Source organism: Mobula hypostoma, chromosome 11, assembly GCF_963921235.1.
Source record: "Mobula hypostoma chromosome 11, sMobHyp1.1, whole genome shotgun sequence".
NCBI classification, from domain to species: Eukaryota; Metazoa; Chordata; class Chondrichthyes; order Myliobatiformes; family Myliobatidae; genus Mobula; species Mobula hypostoma.
In genome coordinates, this window is record NC_086107.1 from 95,003,224 (window position 1) to 95,024,684 (window position 21,461).

General features: G+C 51.0%; 1 protein-coding gene across 2 annotated transcripts in view; it reads right to left on the bottom strand.

The window, feature by feature from the left end:
• Positions 1–12,220, bottom strand: part of LOC134353960 (hornerin-like) — a 38,122-nt gene extending 25,902 nt beyond the window's left edge. The window contains exons 1-2 of one of the 2 annotated variants that reach the window (XM_063062560.1): positions 12,091–12,220; positions 34–129 (exon numbers count right to left, since the gene is read on the bottom strand). In XM_063062560.1, coding sequence (XP_062918630.1) covers positions 34–75 — 42 coding nt within the window. In that variant the 5' untranslated portion in view covers positions 76–129; positions 12,091–12,220. The remainder of the gene's footprint in view (positions 1–33; positions 130–12,090) is intronic. The other variant, XM_063062561.1, reaches the window with a different exon arrangement.
• Between the last annotated feature and the right edge of the window lie 9,241 nt (positions 12,221–21,461).

Here is a 21,461-nt window from a genome sequence, read left to right on the forward strand (position 1 = left end):
CACTGGGTGCGACGGGAACACCCTCAAACTCACCTTTGAGGAGCCTGAGCAGCACAAGAGCTTCCTCACTGACATGAGATCAGACGGCAGACAAAATTCCTGGGAATCCCAATAATCCCGTTCTATCTGCTGAAGAAGAGGAAGAGAGCAGGTCAAGGTGGGAGTGTGATTGCTGGGCGAGATGGTCAGACAGGTTCAGTAGGATCGGGAGGGGCTGTCGTCGGTGACTTGGTCGTTTGTATTCATAATTAGCATGTCCAGGTAACAGGGTGGGATGGTGGAGGGGTGTGAACCCGGGGTCAGACACAGAGTGAAACTCCCTCTACACCGTCCCGTCACACACTCCCAGAGTCAGGCACAGAGTGAAACTCCCTCCACACCGTCCCGTCACGCACTCCCAGGGTCAGACACAGAGTGAAGCTCCCTCCACACCGTCCCATCACACACTCCCAGAGTCAGTCACAGAGTGAAGCTCCCTCCACACCGTCCCGTCACACACTCCCAGGGTCAGTCACAGAGTGAAGCTCCCTCCACACCGTCCCGTCACACACTCCCAGGGTCAGGCACAGAGTGAAGCTCCCTCCGCACCGTCCCGTCACACACTCCCAGGGTCAGGCACAGAGTGAATCTCCCTCCGCACCGTCCCGTCACACACTCCCAGAGTCAGGCACAGAGTGAATCTCCCTCCGCACCGTCCCGTCACACACTCCCAGAGTCAGGCACAGAGTGAAGCTCCCTCCGCACCGTCCCGTCACACACTCCCAGAGTCAGGCACAGAGTGAAGCTCCCTCCACACCGTCCCGTCACACACTCCCAGGGTCAGGCACAGAGTGAATCTCCCTCCGCACCGTCCCGTCACACACTCCCAGAGTCAGGCACAGAGTGAATCTCCCTCCGCACCGTCCCGTCACACACTCCCAGAGTCAGGCACAGAGTGAAGCTCCCTCCGCACCGTCCCGTCACACACTCCCAGAGTCAGGCACAGAGTGAAGCTCCCTCCGCACCGTCTCGTCACACACTCCCAGGGTCAGGCACAGAGTGAAGCTCCCTCCACACTGTCCTATCACACAACCCCAGGGTCAGACACAGAGTGAATCTCCCTCCACACCGTCCCATCACACACTCCCAGGGTCAGGCACAGAGTGAATCTCCCTCCACAGTATCCCAGCACACATTCCCAGGGTCAGACACAGAGTGCATCTCCCTCCACACCGTCCCATCACACACTCCCAGGATCAGACACAGAGTGAAGCTTCCTCCACAGTGTCCCATCACACACTCCCAGGGTCAGGCACAGAGTGAAGCTCCCTCCACACTGTCCCATCACACACTCCCCGGGTCAGGCACAGAGTGAAACTCCCTCCACACGGTCCCGTCACACACCCCCGGGGTCAGACACAGAGTGAATCTCCCTCCACACCGTCCCATCACACACTCCCAGGGTCAGGCACAGAGTGAAGCTCCCTCCACACCGTCCCATCACACACTCCCGGAGTCAGGCACAGAGTGAAGCTCCCTCCACACCGTCCCATCACACACTCCCGGGGTCAGACACAGAGTGAAGCTCCCTCCACACGGTCCCGTCACACACCCCCGGGGTCAGGCACAGAGTGAAGCTCCCTCCACACCGTCCCATCACACACTCCCAGGGTCAGGCACAGAGTGAAGCTCCCTCCACACGGTCCCGTCACACACCCCCGGGGTCAGACACAGAGTGAATCTCCCTCCACACCGTCCCATCACACACTCCCAGGGTCAGGCACAGAGTGAAGCTCCCTCCACACCGTCCCATCACACACTCCCGGAGTCAGGCACAGAGTGAAGCTCCCTCCACACCGTCCCATCACACACTCCCGGGGTCAGACACAGAGTGAAGCTCCCTCCACGCTGTCCTATCACACACCCCCGGGGTCAGGCACAGAGTGAATCTCCCTCCACACTGTCCCATCACACACTCCCAGGGTCAGACACAGAGTGAATCTCCCTCCACACTGTCCCATCACATACTCCCAGTGTCAGGCACAGAGTGAAGCTCCCTCCACAGTGTCCCATCACACACTCCCAGGGTCAGACACAGAGTGCATCTCCCTCCACAGTGTCCCATCACATACTCCCAGTGTCAGGCACAGAGTGAAGCTCCCTCCACAGTGTCCCATCACACACTCCCGGGGTCAGGCACAGAGTGAAGCTCCACATACCTCAACACTGCCATGAAGCCCGTCACTGGGAAGGCTGTCCCATGGTTATTGCTGGGACCCAGAAAACTTCATGTGGGCTGTGAGGGAGACACTTGCAGGATTTTGTGTGTGTGTGCACGTGTGTGAGTGTGTGTTTGTATGAGTGTGTGCGTGTGGGTGAGTGTGCACACGTACCAGTATTTGTGGGTTCCTTTGTGTGCCTCTCAGTGTGTGTATACCTCCTACTGTCCCAAGCACAGAGCCCCATGTTGTAACCTCTGACCTCATTATGACTCTGGCCCCATTGTTGGGACTAAGCCACCAGCCCTCTCACTGCCCAAGTTGTGGGGGAGGGTCCAGTGGTAGGCCAGTCTCAATGTAGCCCACATCCCTGCCCCAGGCCTCATGGAGGCAAAGGGTGAGGGAAGGAGCGGAGATTCACAGTTTGAACTGGTCACTATATACGGAGATTGTTGCCATTTTACCTGCCACGGGCAGTTCAGTGAACATTTTGGTAGCAGTGTACAATCTACCAAAGGCTAATGTCAAACTGGCTCGAGATGAACTGAGCGACAGGCATGAAACAGCACAGCCTGACAATTCCACCATCATTTTTGGAGATTTTAACCAGCCAGCTTGAAAATGTCACTAAATAATTATCATCAACAAATCACTTGTGGCACCAGAGGAAACAACACACTGGATCACTGTTCCACCACCATCAGGAATACCTACCGTGCTAGTCCACGCCCTCACTTCAGGCAATCTGATCACCTGGCTGTACTTCTACTCCCTGAGTATAGGCAGAGACTGAAGAATGCAGCACCAGCAGCGAGGACCAAGAAGGTTTGGACAAGGGAAGCACAGGAGCTTTGAATCTGTGGACTGGACTGTATTCATCTTCGAGTCTGGATGAGTATGCTACAGTTGTCACCAACTTCATTAAAACCTGTGTGGATGAGTGTGTGCCTATGAAAACTTGCTGTACATTCCCAGACCAAAAGCTGAGGTTTGTTACTCGATCTGTGGCACTTAAGGCTGGAGACCCAGGCCTGTACGAGGAAACCAGCGTGACTTGCGGAGGGCTATTTCAAGAGCAAAGAGCGAGGCTGGGGCGACATCGGATGCGCGGCAACCCACTTTGAAAGGGAGAATACAACTACAGCGGTGACCCTGTGATCTCTGTCTCGGAGGCTGACGTCAGGCTTTCCTTGACCCCAACGGAGTTCCTGGTGAGGCTCGGAAAACTTGTGCCAACCAGCTGATGGGGGTTATTCAAAGACAGTTTCAATCTCTCACTGCTACAGTCGGAGGTTCCCACCCAATTCAAAAGGGCAACAATTATACCAGTGCCCAAGAAGAGCAGAGTGAGCTGCCGCAGCGACTATTGTCCAGGAGCTCACCTCTACGGTGATGAAGCTGCTCACGGCCAGAGCAAGGACCTGGACCCACTGCTATTTGCCTATCGCCACAATAGGTGTACAGCAGACACGATCTCAATGGCTCCCCTTGTGGCCTTGGATCACCTGGACAATGCAAATGCCTGTCAGGATGCTGTTTATTGACTACAGCTCAGCGTTCAACCCCATCATTCCCAGTGCCCTGATCAAAAAGCTACAGAACCTGGGCCTCCGTACCCCCCTCTGCAACTGGATCCTCAACTTCCTAACAAGAAGACCACAATCGGTGTGGATTGGCTCCTCACCTCCATCTCGCTGACGATCAACGCTGGTGCACCTCAAGGGTGTGTGCTACTCTCTGTATACCCTGGACTGTGCGGCTAGGCACAGCTCAAATACCATCTATAAATTTGCTGATGATACAACCATTGTTGACAGAATCTCAGGTGGTGACGAGAGGGCATTCAGGAGCGAGATATGCCAACTAATGGAGTGGTGTCACAGCAACAACCTGGCACTCAACGTCAGTAAGATGAAAGAGCTGATTGTGGACTTCAGGAAGGGTAAGACGAAGGAACACATACCAATCCTCATAGAGGGATCAGAAGTGGAGAGAGTGAGCAGTTTCACGTTCCTGGGTGTCAAGATCTCTGAGGATCTAACCTGGGCCCAATATATCAATGCAGCTATAAAGAAGGCAAGACAGTGGCTATATTTCTTTAGGAGTTTCAGGAGATTTGGTTTGTCAACTAAAACACTCGAAAACTTTTACAGAGGTACTGTGGAGAGCATTCTGACTGGCTGCATCACCATCTGGTATGGGATGGGGGGGGGGGGCTACTGCACAGGATCAAGATAAACTGCAGAAACTTGTAAAATTAGTCAGCTCCATCATGAGTACCAGCCTCTGTAGTATCAAGGAGCGGTGCCTCAGAAAAGGGGCGTCCATCATTAAGGACCACCACCACCCAGGGCAGGCCCTTTTCTCACTGTTACCATCAGGGAGGAGGTACAGGAGCCTGAAGACACACACTCAGCGATTCAGGAACAGCCTCTTCCCCTCTGCCATCCGATTCCTAAATGGACATTGAACCCGTGAACAAAACCTCACTACTTTTTTTTTAAGTTTCTGTTTTTGCGTTGCTTATTTCAATTTAACTACTTAAAGTACGTATTTATGCACTTACTGCAATTGATTTTTTCCCTGTACTTATCAATGTACTGCTGCCACAAAGTTAACAAATTTCACGACACATGCCGGCGATTTTAAACCAGAGTTTGATTCTGCTGTTGCCACAGGTGCGATGAAAAACTTCCCCACAGCAACATCACAGGCACAGAGCGTCAGAGACACGGGGTTCACAACAGAAGCAGCAATGAATGTAAACTGAGGATCTTATGTGTCTTGTTTTCAGTTTATAAATTTCAAACTCTGGTCAGACCGCATCTGGATTACTGTATTCGGTCCTGGTCGCCCTGTTGCAGGAAGGGTGTGGGGGCTTTGGAGAGGGTGCAGAAGGAATTCACCCGGATTAGAGGACATGAGGCTGTAAGGAGAGGTTTTATCTGGAGCAGCGGAGGTTGAGGGGAGACCTCATGGAGGTCTAAAAGATTATGCGAGGCATGATAGAGTAGAGAGCCAGTATCTTTTTTTTCCCTCTCGGGGCATGTACTTACAGTGAAAGGGGGTAAATTTAAGGAGCTCTGCGGGTCAAGTGTGTTTTTCACATAGAGAGTGATGGATGCCTGCAACGCGGCACCAGGGGTGGTGGTGGAGGCAAGTACATCAGGTAGGGGCATGGTTGTAGAGGGAATGGAGGGTAATGGACATTGTGGTTGCAACACTGTGTGTCCGACAGAGTGATCAGCAGCACTGGGGCTCCACAGGGGACTGTCTTGTCTCCCTTTCTCTTCACCATTTACACCTCGGACTTCAACTACTGCACAGAGTCTTGTCATCTTCAGAAGTTTTCGGATGACTCTGCCATAGTTGGATGCATCAGCAAGGGAGATGAGGCTGAGTACAGGGCTACGGCAGGAAACTTTGTCACATGGTGTGAGCAGAATTATCTGCAGCTTAATGTGAAAAAGACTAAGGAGCTGGTGGTAGACCTGAGGAGAGCTAAGGTACCCGTGACCCCTGTTTCCATCCAGGGGGTCAGTGTGGACATGGTGGAGGATTACAAATACCTGGGGATACAAATTGACAATAAACTGGACTGGTCAATGAACACTGAGGCTGTCTACAAGAAGGGTCAGAGCCGTCTCTATTTCCTGAGGAGACTGATGTCCTTTAACATCTGTCGGACGATGCTGAGGATGTTCTACGAGTCTGTGGTGGCCAGTGTGATCATGTTTGCTGTTGTGTGCTGGGGCAGCAGGCTGAGGGTAGCAGACACCAACAGAATCAACAAACTCATTCGTAAGGCCAGTGATGTTGTGGGGATGGAACTGGACTCTCTGACGGTGGTGTCTGAAAAGAGGATGCTGTCCAAGTTGCATGCCATCTTGGACAATGTCTCCCATCCACTACATAATGTACTGGTTGGGCACAGGAGTACATTCAGCCAGAGACTCATTCCACCGAGATGCAACACTGAGCATCATAGGAAGTCATTCCTGCCTGTGGCCATCAAACTTTACAACTCCTCCCTTGGAGGGTCAGACACCCTGAGCCAATAGGCTGGTCCTGAACTTATTTCCTGGCATAATTTACATATATTATTTAATAATTTATGGTTTTATATTGCTATATTTATACTATGTTGTTGGTTGGTGCAACTGTAATGAAACCAAATTTCTCTCGGGATCAATAAAGTATGACTATGACTATGTGTAGGCAGAAGGGATTAGTTTTTCCTACTGGATTAATTAGTTGAGCACAACATCGTGGGAGAAAGGGCCCGTTCCTGTGTTGAGCTGTTCAGTGTTCTAATTTCTACAAGAACGAAATAGGAATAAAACCAACGCCACTGTTAGTACGGAGGGGTCACACCTTTGCTGCGTTGAGGCTGTGATCGGGGATGTGCTGATTGGCTCGGGAGCCGAATGGTGGAAGGGATTCGGCCGTTTCTGGACCTGGTGGTGTGGGACTACTGGCAGCGGTACCGCCCGATGGGATCTGAGAGAAAGTCGCAGGACCCAAACGGTGGGGATCTCTGTTGATGAGTTTTGAGGCAAAACCTCCTGTAGGTATTTGAGCTGGTTGGGGAGGGATGTGGCCATGATGTAACGGGCTGAGTCCGCTACGCTCTGCGGCTTCTAACGTTCCTGCGCATTCAGATTGCTGTAGCAGACCGTGACGCAACCCGTCAGGGCACTTCCAACGGTGTATCTGTAGAAGTTTGTTAGTGCTCGGTGACAAACTGAGCCTCCTCAGTAAAGAAGGCGTACAATACGCTCGCCTTTATTTGCAGGTGCACTGAGTGCAAGAGTCAGGAAATTGTTCTGCAACTTTACAAAAGCCTGGCCAAGCCACATCTGGAGTTTTACATTCGGCCTGGTCACCCCATCAGAGGAAGGGTGTTGGGGGGTGTGTTCGCTTTTGGAGAGGGCACAGAAGAGATTCACCAGGATGCTGCCTGGGTTAGAGGGTATGAGCTCTACAGAGAGGCTGGACAAACTTGGGTTGTTTTCTCTGGAGCAGCGGAGGCTGAGGAGAGATCTGATCGAGGTCTGTAAGATTATGAGAGGCACAGCTAGAGCGAACAGCCGAGGCTGATTATCCAGCACAGGAGGAAGAAGCCAGACTTCCACCAGCCAGTCCTCATTAGGGGACTGGATGTGAAGTGCATCAATAACTTTAACTTCCTTGGCCTTATCTCAGAGGGTCTGTCCTGGGACCAGCATGTAAGGGGCATCACAAAGACAGTCTCAGAAGCTTGTGTGGACTTGGAATGTCACCAAAAAACTTTGACAAACTTCTACAGACGCACACTGGAGAGTTTCCTGATTGGTTGTATCATGGCCTGGCATGACTACGCCGGGAATAGAAACAACTACAGAAAGTAGTGGATACAGCCTGGTCCATCACAGGCAGAGTCCCACCACTGTACACGTTTGCACAGAGGGCTTCCACAAGAACGAATCGTCCATTATCAAGGTGTTTTTCTTGCTACGGCCATTGGACAGGAGGTACAAGGGCCTTAGGTCCCACACCACCAGATCAGGAACAGTTATCACTCCTGCAACCATCAGGCTGCTGAACTGACATGGATAATTTCACTCACCTCAACTGTGAACTGATTCCACAACCTACAGACTCACTTTCAAAGGCTCTTTACAACTCATGTTCTCAATATTACTTTTTTATTTGCACAGTTTGGCTTCTTTTGCACATTAGTTGTTTGTATAGTTCTTCCGTAAATTCTATTGTATTTCTTTATTTTCTTGTAAAGCCCTGCAAGAAAATGAGTCTCAAGCAAGCACTGTATACGATAATTTAATTTGAACTTCGGCATGATAAGACGGACTCTAGACCTCACAATCTACCTTGTTATGGTCTTGCCCCTCATTATTCTCTGCTTGCTTTGCCTTTCTTGGTAGCTGTTACACTTTATTCTGCATTCTGATATTGTTTTACCTTGTACTACCTCAATGCACTGTGTAATCGTTTGATCTGTCTGTAGGCGAGAACGGCTTTTCACTGTATCTCAGCACATGTAGCAAAAATAAACCAATTTCAAATCATCACACACTCCCAGGGTCAGATACGGGTGGAGTTACCTCTACACCATCCCATCACACACTCCCAGGGTCAGATCTGGGGCAGAGCTCTCTCTGTACCATCCTGTCACACATTCCCAGGTTCAGATACAAGATGGAACTCAGTTCAGCTACAACAGTGGTCCCCAACCACCGGGCCTCAAAGCATGTGCTACTGGGCCGTGAGGAAACAATATGATTTGGCGATATGAAACAATATGAGTCAGCTGCACCTTTCCTCATTCCCTGTCACGCCCACTGTTGAACTTGAACGCACACGAGGTATCAGTGACCCAAGACGCAATTGACTCAAGTTGTGCAAGGAATGGGTCTTGTGAATGTTTCTGGTGAATTTTCCATGTCAGTGCAGGAAAAAGATGAACACCTCGAGCTTGCAAGTGACGGTGGGCTGAAAAGTATGTTTGACATAACATCTCTGCCGGCATTCTGGATCAAAGTCAAGGCTAAATATCCTGAGATAGCCACGAAAGCACTGAAAACGTTGCTTCCATTTCCAACATATCTCTGCGAAGTGGGGTTTTCTGCAATGAAAACTAAATTGCGGAATAGACTGGACATAAGGAACCCCCTTCGAGTATCGCTGTCTCCCATCACCCCTCGATGGGACCATCTTGTTGCAGGGAAACAAGCCCAGGGCTCCCACTGATTCAGCGATATTGGTGTGTTGGAATGATTTTATATGTTCATACGGGGAAAATATGTGTTTAATATACAAATGTTACTTATAATGTTATGATGCTATTGACTTATAATTCAGTGGTCCCCAACCTCCTGGCTGCGAAGAACGCAGGGGTACTGCGGTAGCCAGAACGCACCCGGCACATCTTTAAGAAAAAGCCCGAAATAAACAAGCTAATTGATTAGGTACCGCCCGACACGTAAATGTTGGCCCAGATTGGAGGCCCAGATCCGATTGTGTCGCCTCTGATCTGGGCCAACATTTACATGTCGAGTGGCATCAAATCAATTAGCTTGTTTATGTTGGCTTTTTTCTTAAAGGTGTGCTGGGTGTGTTGGGACTACCGCTATATCGCTGCATTCTTCACGGGAATGTATCAGCCCGCGGCCCAGAGGTTGGGAACCACTGTTATAATTGACTTATCACTACATTCATGCTAAGAAAATATGCGTTGTGTGTTTAATATTAAATTCGTTAGATAAACCCCTTTAAAAACGAAATTGAGTGTATTTGCCACTTATAAGTGACTTATCACCTATTTTCCGGTCGTGATTAACACCCACCCTGCCCCCCGCACCTCCCCACGGTCAGCCAGTCTGCAAGAATATTGTCAATATTAAACCAGTCCGCAGTGGAAAAAAGGTTGGGGACCCCTGAGCTTACAAGGTGGAGCTCCCTCCACACCATTGTATCATACACTCCCAGATTCAGCCACAAGGTGGAGCTCCCTCCACACCATTGTATCATACACTCCCAGATTCAGCCACAAGGTGGAGCTCCCTCCACACCATTGTATCATACACTCCCAGATTCAGCCACAAGGTGGAGCTCCCTCCACACCATTGTACCATACACTCCCAGATTCAGCCACAAGGTGGAGCTCCCTCCACACCATTGTATCATACACTCCCAGGTTCAGCCACAAGGTGGAGCTCCCTCCACACCATTGTATCATACACTCCAGGTTCAGCCACAAGATGGAGCTCCCTCCACACCATTGTATCATACATTCCCAGGTTCAGCCCCAAGAGCACTTCCCGTTTTTACCTCCTACCCAAGATCCACAAACCTGCCTGTCCAGATAGTCCCATTGTCTCAGCTTTCTCCTGCCCCACTGAACACATTTCTGCATACATCAACACTGTTTTATCCCCCCATATGGCCCTTGTGGCTACAGGGGTCGGGGGTATGGAGGGAAGGCTGAGGTGGGGTTCTGAGTTGGATGATCAGCCATGATCATAATAAATGGCGGTGCAGGCTCGAAGGGCCGAATGGCCTACTCCTGCACCTATTTTCTATGTTTCTATGTTTCTATGTTCAATCCCTTCCTACCTATATTCGTGACACTTCTCACGCTCTGAAACTTTTCGATGATTTTAAGTTCCCTGGCCCCCACCGCTTTATTTTCACCATGGACGTCCAGTCCCTATATACTTCCATCACCCACCAGGAAGGTCTCAAAGCTCTCTGCCTCTTTTTGGATTCTAGACCTAACCAGTTCCCCTCTCCCACCACTTTGCTCCGTCTTAGCGGTTAGTCCTTACTCTTAATAATTTCTCCTTTGGCACTTCCCATTTCTTCCAAACTAAAGGTGTAGCTATAGGCACCCATTTGGGTCCTAGCTATGCCTGTCTTTTTGTTGGCTTTGTGGAACAATCTACGTTCCAAACCTACTCTGGTATCTGTCCCCCACTTTTCCTTCGCTACATCGACGACTGCATTGGCGCTGCTTCCTGCACGCATGATGAGCTAGTTGACTTCATTAACTTTGCCTCCAACTTTCACCCTGCCCTCAAGTTTACCTGGTCCATTTCCAACACTTCCCTCCCCTTTCGAGATCTTTCTGTCTCTATCTCTGGAGACGGCTTATCTATTAATGTCTACTATAAGCCTACTGACTCTCACAGCTAGCTGGACTATTCCTCTTCTCACCCTGTCTTTTGCAAAAATGCCATCCCCTTCTCGCAATTCCTCCGTCTCCCCCGCATCTGCTCTCAAGATGAGGCTTTTCATTCCAGGACAAAGGAGATGTCCTCCTTTTTTAAAGAAAAGGGCTTCCCCTCCTCCACCATCAACTCTGCTCTCAAACGCATCTCCCCCATTTCACACACATCTGCTCTCACTCCATCCTCCCGCTGCCCCACTAGGAATAGGCTTCCCCTGGTCCTCACCTACCACCCCACCAGCCTTTGGGTCCAACATATAATTCTCCGTAACTTCCGCCATTTCCAAGGGATCCCACCACTAAGCACATCTTTACCTCCCCCCACCCCCCACTTTCCACAGGGATCACTCCCTATGCGACTCCCTTGTCCATTCGTCCCCCCCATCCCTCCCCACTGATCTCCCTCCTGGCACTTATCCGTGTAAGCGGAACAAGTGCTACACATGCCCTTACACTTCCTCCCTCACCACCATTCAGGGCCCCAGACAGTCCTTCCAGGTGAGGCAACACTTCACCTGTGAGTTGGCTGAGGTGATATACTGCATCCGGTGCTCCCGATGTGGCCTTCTATATGTTGGCGAGACCCAACGCAGACTGGGAGACTGTTTCGCTGAACATCTACGCTCTGTCCGCCAGAGAAAGCAGGATCTCCCAGTGGCCACACATTATAATTCCACATCCCATTCCCATTCTGACATGTCCGTCCACGGCCTCCTCTACTGTAAAGATGAAGCCACACTCAGGTTGGAGGAACAACACCTTATATTCAATCTGGGTAGCCTCCAACCTGATGGCATGAATATTGACTTCTCAAACTTCCGCTAATGTCCCACCTCCCCCTCGTACCCCATCCGTTATTTATTTATATACACACATTCTTTTTCTCTCTCTCCTTTTTCTCCCTCTGTCCCTCTCACTATACCCCTTGCCCATCCTCTGGGCTTTTTCCCCCTCCCCCTTTTCCTTCTCCTTGGGCCTCCTGTCCCATGATCCTCTCATATCCCTTTTGCCAATCACCTGTCCAGCTCTTGGCTCCATCCCTCCCTCTCCTGTCTTCTCCTATCATTTCGGATCTCCCCCTCCCCCTCCTACTTCTAAATCTCTTACTAGCTCTTCCTTCAGTTAGTCGTGACGAAGGGTCTCGGCCCGAAATGTCGACTGTACCTCTTCCTAGAGATGCTGCCTGGCCTGCTGCGTTCACCAGCAACTTTTATGTGTGTTGCTTGAATTTCCAGCATCTGCAGACTTCCTCGTGTTGGAGCTCCCTCTGTCCCGGGTTCAGACACGAGTTGGGGCTGCTCTGATTGAGCTGGAATAAATTGAGGAAATCTGTTGTATAAAGTTTGCAGGAGGTACAGAGAGCTCCTGAACCTCTGAGTGAGTGGCTGTCTTAGTCTTGGAGTTTATCCGCCTGCTTGGACTGTATCCGTTTGCGGCTGCTAACTGTGCATCTTCTAGCTGCGGCCGCTGGCAACTCACCAAGAAGCTGTTTTGTTCCATAAGCAAGGGAGACACCATTGTCCCCCTGTATCACCATGTTTCTCAGTCAGTGTGGGTGCCAGAGTGTTTGAGACGCCTCGCCCCTTCGCGACCTGGTCCTTCTTTAACACCGATGGAGCCTTTCCTGGCGTTGGAACTTCTGGCGCCGTGCCTAGAGGGACTGTCGAGTGCTGGGTGTTTTTCTACTGCACCAACAACAGAAGTTTCCTCTTCCTCTGGGCTGTTTAAGCAGCACAGGCTGGTCTGGACCGTCTGCAACATGCTCCAGCTCTTCTCAGGATCCCAGGACGTACCGACGGCCACACCGACGGGATCTGCGGACTGCAGGAAGTTCCAGACTCTTCCATCCAGGAACACAACTTGCTCCCGGGCTTTTTCAGCAGACACTGCTGCTCATATTTTAGTAGTGATCAGTCTATTTGTTTCTTCTTTCGGACGGCAGTGCCGCCACACTAGACCGGTCTCCGGGGAACTATGTAGGGGCAGCTGCCTCTGCACCCTCAGACAGCACCCTGTCTCAGACAGTGGAGGACGAACATCGGGCTCAATGCATTTTCTGCTCCGGAGCTCAAAGGCCAATGGAGGACCTGGTTGGGTAGGTGGTACCTGGGCCACCGAGAAAGAGTTCGGGAAGGTGGTGCTCTATCTGAGGTTTGGCGAGTTGAGCACCGGGCTCTCGGTAGAGGGATCACGGTCAGAGACACACTTTTACAGATGTAGCTCCCATGCAGCGGATCGTCCTTGGGCATATCATACCCAGATCACTGCCATCAGACATACGTTTAAGAGACGCACCCTCCGCAGCATAGTCTCTTCCCAGCGCCAGCTCTTTATGTATGTGTCATGGGAGGAGGAGTTTACAAAGGGGTAAACTACCAGATGTACTGGGGCACCCAGCGCCCGCAGTGCCATGTGTGTGGGGAGGTGGGGCACTTGCGGAGGGACTGTCCGAAATCCCGGCCAAAGGAGTCCCACCTCTGGCACCACCGACCCCCACAACGACATGTCAATTAAATAAAAAGCACGCACACGGGACATGGTTTTAACTGGTGTGTTCACATTGCAGCGAGAGAGAGAGAACAATGTGAATGCGTAGACAACAGATCAATACGTAGTGATAAGGGCGGGGTCATTTCTCTAAAAGAAATAAATCCATACATTACATTTCCTCCCCCTTTAGATTAATACAACGTAAAACTGTACATGTACAAAGCATTCAATTTCCTTTTCATAAACCTATATTCCAAATAAACCTCCTTTCACAATAACAGTCCATAAATAACTTCACAGTTCTAAAGGTTCAGTCTTTTGGGTTGCACTTTGTTTCTTTCAAGATAACGCCTCTGGACCTGTGGAGTGGAATCAGGTTTGGCAGGTGTCTTGTCTAAGACAATGTTCTTGGTTTCTGGTGTCAGATTGCTGTCAGTGGCATCATCACTGAGAGGTAAATCCTGTGATTGAAATGTGTCCGTCTTGTTGGACGCAGTCAGCTCAGGTGTGTTCTTCAGCTGAGCATCCAGTATCTGGTCCACATGACGTCTCCATGTCTGATCTCCAACATCCACTGTGTGCATCAGTGGTCCAGTTCTCGTAGCTGTCCTACCGGGTGTCCACTTGGTAATCACGCGCTTGGAGCTCCTGTCCAATCTCGAAGTTCCTTGCGGCTTCATTTTGCAACTGGCTGAACTTCCCACCGTAGATCTGGTTTCAGGTCTATGCAAGATCTCAAATTCCTGTTCATGAACAACATTGCAGGTGTTTGATTTGTCTTCGCATGAACAGAGTTCCGATACACAAAAAGGAAGTTGTCCACCTTGTGCTGTAGAGAAATCCCCTCCTTATCCATCGCTTCTTGAAGGTTTGGATAAACCTTTCAGCTAACTCGTTCACAGCTGGGTGGCGTGGACGATGTCTGATGCCACTTTTTTTTCCACGAACGCTCTGAATTCTTCTGACTTGTATTGTGGTTCATTGTCACTGACGATTGGTTCTGGCGAGCTGTTTCTGGCGAGGGTAGTCCTCAGAGCGGAGACAGTCTTTGCTGAGGTGGTTGACTTCATTGGTATAACCTCCAGCCACTTCGAATGAGCATCCACATGGAGTCCATAAATGGCCCAGCAAACACTTTGCCATGGTGCCATGGTGACTCCCAGGGGTGGATCAGTGCCTGTGGGGGTGCATCTTGAACCTTTTGGCATCCTGAACAGTTTTTGGCCGAGTTCTCAATCTGTTCATCTATTCCCGGCCACCACACATGGCCCCAGGCAAGACTCTTCATCTTGACTATACCCAAGTGTCCAATATGCAAATTTTCCAAGGCTTTTAGGAACAGAGCTCAACGTTGTAACTGGGTAGCGGTCATCCCTGGAATTCCCTTCCCGGAATTGAAAGTGGGCACAAGGGGCTGGTGGTCTGTCACTAGCGTAAGCTTTTGTCTGTGGAGGTAGTGGTGGAACTTCTTTATTCCCCATGCTAGACTAAGGGCCTCTCAGTCGATCTGTGTGTAGCTGCATTCTGCACTCGTCAGTGATCTTGGAGCAGATCCATAGCCTGTGACAAAACAGCTCCAATGCCATAAGGGGACGCGTCACACACCGGTCTGATGGGCAGGGATGGGTCATAATGGGTGAACAGTTCATCAGATGTTACTAGTCTCTTTCTTTCCTTGAATCCTCATTTCTTCCTGACCATTTCCACTTTGCTCCTGTCTGTAACAGTGTGTTCAATGGATGCAGCACCGTAGCAACGTCTGGGAGAAACAGGAGGTAGAGGTTTACAAGGCCCAAGTATGACCTGAGTTGTGACACATTTTCCAGTTTGAGTGCCCGTAGCACTGCTTCAATCTTCTCTTGAGACTTACGTCACAATATGAGATTTATTTCTTGAAAAACTCACATTTCTCTCTCTCTGCACACGGGCCACACTCACTCAGCCTGCTAAGCACTTTATCAGGTGCCCTTCATCATTCCTGCCAGTCACGATGATGTCATCAAGGTAACACCGTGTTCCTGGGATATCTTGGAGCACTTGATCCATTGCTCTTTGCCAAATTGCTGGAGCTGATGCGATGCCAAAGACAAGACACTGGAAGGTACTGGAACAGTCCCTCACGAGTGTTGATTGTGAGGAACTTACTACTTGACTCCTCAATCTCCATTTGCAGGTAGGTTTGTGACAAGTCAGTCTTTGAAAACCTCCCCCTGCCTGCCAAAGATGCAAAAATGTCTTTGATTCATGGCAGGGGACACTGCACAGTACATAGCACTGGGTTGATGCTCACTGTGAAATCCCCACATATGTGAACGGCTCTGGCCTTCTCTTCCTTGATCACTAGGACAATGGGCATGGCCCAATCCCTCCACTCTACCTTGGAGAGAATTTCAGATGCCTTCAAGCTCTGCAGTTCAGCATCCATTTTAGGACATAGTGCGTAAGGTACTGGACATGCTTTATGGAATCTTGGTGTTGTTGTTTCATCCAGTTCAATCCTGGCCTCCATGCTTTAGAGTTTACCAATCTCCTTCTCAAACACCTTCTCATTAGCATTAAGCTGCTGTGCCAGTCTCTGGTTAGTGCTACCATTGGGGTGGCCGTTGCCTGTCGATGTCACACTGACAGCTTTGACAGCCGGTCTAGTTGGATTTTTCTCAACCATTCACATCCAGAAAGTGCTGGCCCTCCACTTTTCCATTCATAAAGGTCTAACTGCTGTGTTTGGCCTCCAGACGTCACATTCACTTTCAGTTTGCCTTTGGGAGACAGCTTTTCACCTGCATTAAGTCCTTAGCATCACTGAGGTCTTCTCTAATGGTAGCTTAGAAAACAGTCTGTTGTAGTCAGCCTAGGAAATTACAGACAAAGCTGACCGTGTATCCAGCTCCATTTACAGTTTTACACCAGACACTTCTATTGTGATCCAAATGATTTTGTGATCTGCTTCAGTTATAGACATGACAGGTCACCTTTGTCAGACTCTATGTTGTCTGATTCTGGTTCACATTCAGTAACTTTATGCATTTGCTTATTTTTGTGTTTGAAACTTATCAGTCAGTTGCGCAATTAACTTGTCAGTCTTGCACACTCAGTGCACAACGACATATCAATTAAATAAAAGCATGCATGCCGGAGATGGCTTTATCTGGTGAGAAAGAGAGAGAGATAGAGAGAGAGAGGGAGAGAGAAACAATCTGCATGTTCAAACTGGGGGGAGTTGCTCTAAAAGAAATAGATCCACACATTATTGCCCTTACCCCTGTCCCTGCTCCAGCCCCTGTGATTCGGGTGGGAGAACCTGAGGCAATGTGTAGCGAGGGTGTGGCAAAGGATGGGAGAGGAGAGCTGTGACGGGAAGGTGAATAACAAGTCCAAACACCCGAGGAAGCTGGCCCCTGAGAACGCAGATCTGACGCCCGACCCGGTGTCTTGTCCAGAGGAATCCGGTTGCAATGAGATTCAACGGGAGGCCGAGGGAAGTGCGCGGATGGATGGGGTGATGGAAGTGGAGGGTGTCGGTGGTCCCTGTACCTGCGTGCTCATCCGGCCTGAGGAGATGGAGCTCTTCTCCCATTGGGGGAGAGAGCATAGACGTGAAGGTCGGACCCAAAGCTGAACTCCTAGATGTGGCTCAACCCCTGTGGTGGGTGAGTGTGTGTACAGGAAGGTGCTGTGGCCCTGATCTGGCCATGAGAACTCTGCACCCAGTACTCGTTAGTTAGTGTCTCCTTAGAGGTGAGTACACTGAGTAAAGATGGCAAAGCAGTGACCAGCCCCTCTCACTCTCAGGATCCAGTTCCTGTGGATTCCGAGAACTAGAGCTGTCAGGGTCCACTTTGGGCCTGGTCCTTGAGGTGAGGGATGTATTCACCATGCTGACCCCATCAACCTTTGTTTCACAAGGAATTCCCGGGCATGATCCCTCCTGGGGGTAGGGCTGAGGTGAGGCTGGAGCTGGCTGGTGTGAGTGAGGTGTGGGTTGGAAGTGCTTTCATCTGCTGGTACATTCTGGAGGAAGATGGGGGCTCTGGGTGCAGTGAGGGGGTGGAGGGAGACTCATTTGATAGTGAGTCAATGGATATCCTCACCCCTCCCGAGAAGTCCCCGCTGATACCCGTGGAGGAAGTCAGAGATTTATTCTCACCTCCGGCCGAAACCGGTCTAGCATGCCGAGTTTGGTGAAATCTTTGCCTGTCTTGCTCAGACGGAAGGGCAAGGGGAAAGGGAATGCTTTGTCTGGGAATGGCAGGCGACAGCTAAAAACCTTCCTGGATGACCTGGCGGGAAGCAGCCTCGATCCTTCGAGCGATAGCAGGTCACGAGGTGGCGTTGGCACTACTCGAGTCAGGGGCACTCTTGCTGTTTTTAGTGGGTGATGGGTAGAGGGAGGCATCGCTCTCGCCGGGAAGGGTAACGGCGCAGAGGCCCAGTGTACTCCGGGCAGGAAGCTCACTGCAGCTATCCTCAATGTGAACGGCAGCAGAGTTTCTCTCCGCCGATTTCATAATCTTTCAGTCGTTGGGGATGGGAGATAAGCGGTGGGTTTCCTGCAGGAAACCGATACCACCCCTCACCCCAGGGGATGAGTTCACTTCGCTCCTGGAGTGGCGGGGAGTGTCTAAATGAGCCACTTCAGTTCCATCTCTGGAGGGGGGGGTGGCGATCTTGTTGACCCCCAGCCTTCCGGCCGGAGACCGGAATATCGTTCCCGGCCGGAGATCAGGATGTTGTTCCCGGCTGGAGATCGGGATGTCGTTCCCGGCCGTGCGCCTGGGCGGTGTGCCCCGAGGCGCGGTGTTGCAGCCCCGCCAGTTCCCTCAGGTGTCCACGCTGCTCGACCCTAGGGACGGCGCCACCCTCGAGGGAGACTTCAACCGAACCCTCAGAGTGGAGGACCCGTCTGGTGTCCGGTGCGACCCAGCATCCGTAAAGGAGTTAAAAGGGCTAGTCGGCTCCTTTGACTTGGAGGGCCCCTGGCGGAACCTTCACCCTGACTCTAGCGCCTTCTCGAGAAGGTCGGGGAGGGGGGTCCTGCATAGACCGTCTCTGCATCTCCCCCATGAAGGCATCTTCCATGCGGCCGGTGACCATCTCTTCGTGTGGATGGAGTTTGCTGCCCCTGTACTCTCGGGTGGGATCCCGGCACTGGCACTTTAACAACCGGCTGCTGGGAGACAGCTGATTCTGGGATTCGTTCCGAGCATTCTGGGCCATCTGGAGGAAGAGACGGAGTGGTGGGGGAGGTTTGTTCCCAGCGGCTATGGTGGGATCCGGTTTTCATGTCGGGAGTACACTAGGAGATCGACAAAGAGGCGGGGCTCTGAGACTGAGCGGCTTGAGAGAGCGTTGCTTGACCTAGAGTCCCACCTTGATCTGACCACTGGGGACCAACAGTTATGGCCGGAAGAGGAGAAGTTGTGACTGAGGTTGTGACCCCTCAGCTGAATACCCCAGGTCCCTCCACAAGACAAGGAGGGGCCCACGGAGGAGGGGGGAGCGGGGGTCAAGAGGAGGAATGGCGGGTGCTGAAGAGGAAGAAGTCCCGGAAGACACCACTGCCGTGGGCAGAAGGAACAGGAGGAAGAGGGCAGGGCAACAGACAAATGCCAGCTACCTCTCCTCATCAGAGGATGAAGCAAGCCCGAGAAACCGACGCCGCAGGCAAAGGTAGCGTCGAACCGGAGAGGAAAGAGTAGAAAGAAGCAACAGGCAATTATGGACGGGGAAGGAATTCGGCCCCGGAGACTAGTAGCAGCATAGTGACTGTCAGCGCTTAGCTCCAGGAGACTGGGATCAGCACCGCACCCAAATGAAACCAGCTCCGAGAACCCGGAAGTTATAGACCAGTGAGTCTTACTTCAGTGGTTGGTAAGTTGATGGAGAGGATCCTGAGAGGCAGGATTTATGAACATTTGGAGAGGCATAATATGATTAGGAATAGTTAGCATGGCTTTGTCAAAGACAGGCCGTGCCTTACGAGCCTGATTGAATTTTTTGAGGATGTGACTAAACACATTGATGAAGGTAGAGCAGTATATATAGTGTATATGGATTTCAGCAAGGCATTTGATAGGGTACCCCATGCCAGGCTTATTGAGAAAGTAAGGAGGCATGGGATCCAAGGGGACATTGCTTTGTGGATCCAGAACTGGCTTGCCCACAGCAAGCAAAGAGTGGTTGTAGACGGGTCATATTCTGCATGGAGGTCAGTGACCAGTGATGTGCCTCAGGGGTCTGTTCTGGGACCCCTACTCTTTGTGATTTTTATAAATGACCTGGATGAGGAAGTGGAGGGATGGGTTAGTAAATTTGCTGATGACACAAAGATTGATAGTGTGGAGGGCTGTCAGAGGCTATAGCAGGACATTGATAGGATGCAAAACTGGGCTGAGAAGTGGTAGATGGAGTTCAACCCAGATAAGTGTGAAGGTCAAATATGATGGCAGAATATAGCATTAATGGTAAGACTCTTGGCAGTCTGGAGGATGAGAGGGATCTTGGGGTCCGAGTCCATAGGACTCTCAAAGCTGCTGTACAGGTTGATTCTGGTTAAGAAGGCATATGGTGCATTGGCCTTCATCAATTGTGGGATTGAGTTTAAAAGCCGAGACGTAATGTAACAGCTTTATAGGACCCTAGTCAGACCCCACTTGGAGTACTGTGCTCATTTCTGGTTGCCTCACTACAGGAAGGACGTGAAAACCATAGAAAGGGCGCAGAGGAGATTTACAAGGATGTTGCCTAGATTGGGGAGCATGCTTTATGAGAATAGGTTGAGTGAACTCGGCCTTTTCTCCTTGGAGCATTGGAGGATGAGATGTGATCTGATAGAGGTGTACAAGATGTGAGAGATATTGGTCGTGTGGATAGTCAGAGGATTTTCCCTAGGGCTAAAATGGTTAGCATGAGAGGGCATAGTTTTAAGGTGCTTGGAAGTAGGTACAGAGGAGATATCGGGGTAAGTTTTTTACACAGAGAGTGGTGAGTGCGTGGAATGGGCTGCCAGCGGCGGCGATGGAGACGGAAATAAGAGACATCAGGATAGATACACGGAGCTTAGAAAAATAGAGGGCTATGGGTAAGTCTAGGTAGTTCTAAGGTAAGGACATGTTTGGCACAGCTTTGTGGGCCGAAGGGCCTGTATTGTGCTGTAGGTTTTCTATGTTTCTAAGACTCCCGGAAGCGACGGCTTACCGGCTGAGTTGTACTCGGCTCTGTGGAACTGGATGGGCCCAGACCTGCTGGAAGTGTACAATGCTATGCTTCTGGCCGGCAGTATGTCTGAGTCCATGAGGAAGGGCATCATCACCCTCATCTACAAGCAGAAGGGGGAAAGAGAGGACATTAGAAATTGGAGACCCATCTCTCTCCTGAATGTGGACTACAAGATCCTGTCCAAGGCTATCGCCAACAGGGTCAAGTCTGCTCTGGGACAGGTGATCCACCCAGACCAAACCTGTGCTGTACCAGGCAGGAAGATCTCAGACAGCCTCGCGCTGCTGAGGGACACCATCGCCTACGTGCAGGACAGGAGGGTGGACGCCTGCCTGGTCAGCTTGGACCAGGAGAAAGCCTTCGACAGGATATCGCACACGTACATGGCGGATGTGCTTTCCAAAATGGGATTTGGGGAGGGAATCCGGAATTGGATCAGACTGCTCTACACAGACATCCATAGTGCAGTCCAGGTCAACGGGTGGGAAACAGACAGCTTCCCCATCAGGTCTGGAGTCAGGCAGGGCTGTCCCCTCTCCCCTGTCTTGTTTGTCTGCTGCATCGAACCCTTTGCGGAAGCCATCAGGAGGGATGAGGGCATAAGAGGGGTGACGCTGCCAGGCAGTGGAGGGACCCAAGTGAAAACCTCCCTGTACATGGACGACGTCACCGTCTTCTGCTCTGATCCGAGGTCAGTTCGCAGGTTGATTGGCACCTGCGAACAGTTCGAGCTGGCGTCGGGGGCCAGGGTCAACCGCACGAAGAGCGAAGCCATGCTCTTCGGCAACTGGCCAGACCGATCCAGCGTCCCCTTCACCATCAGGTCT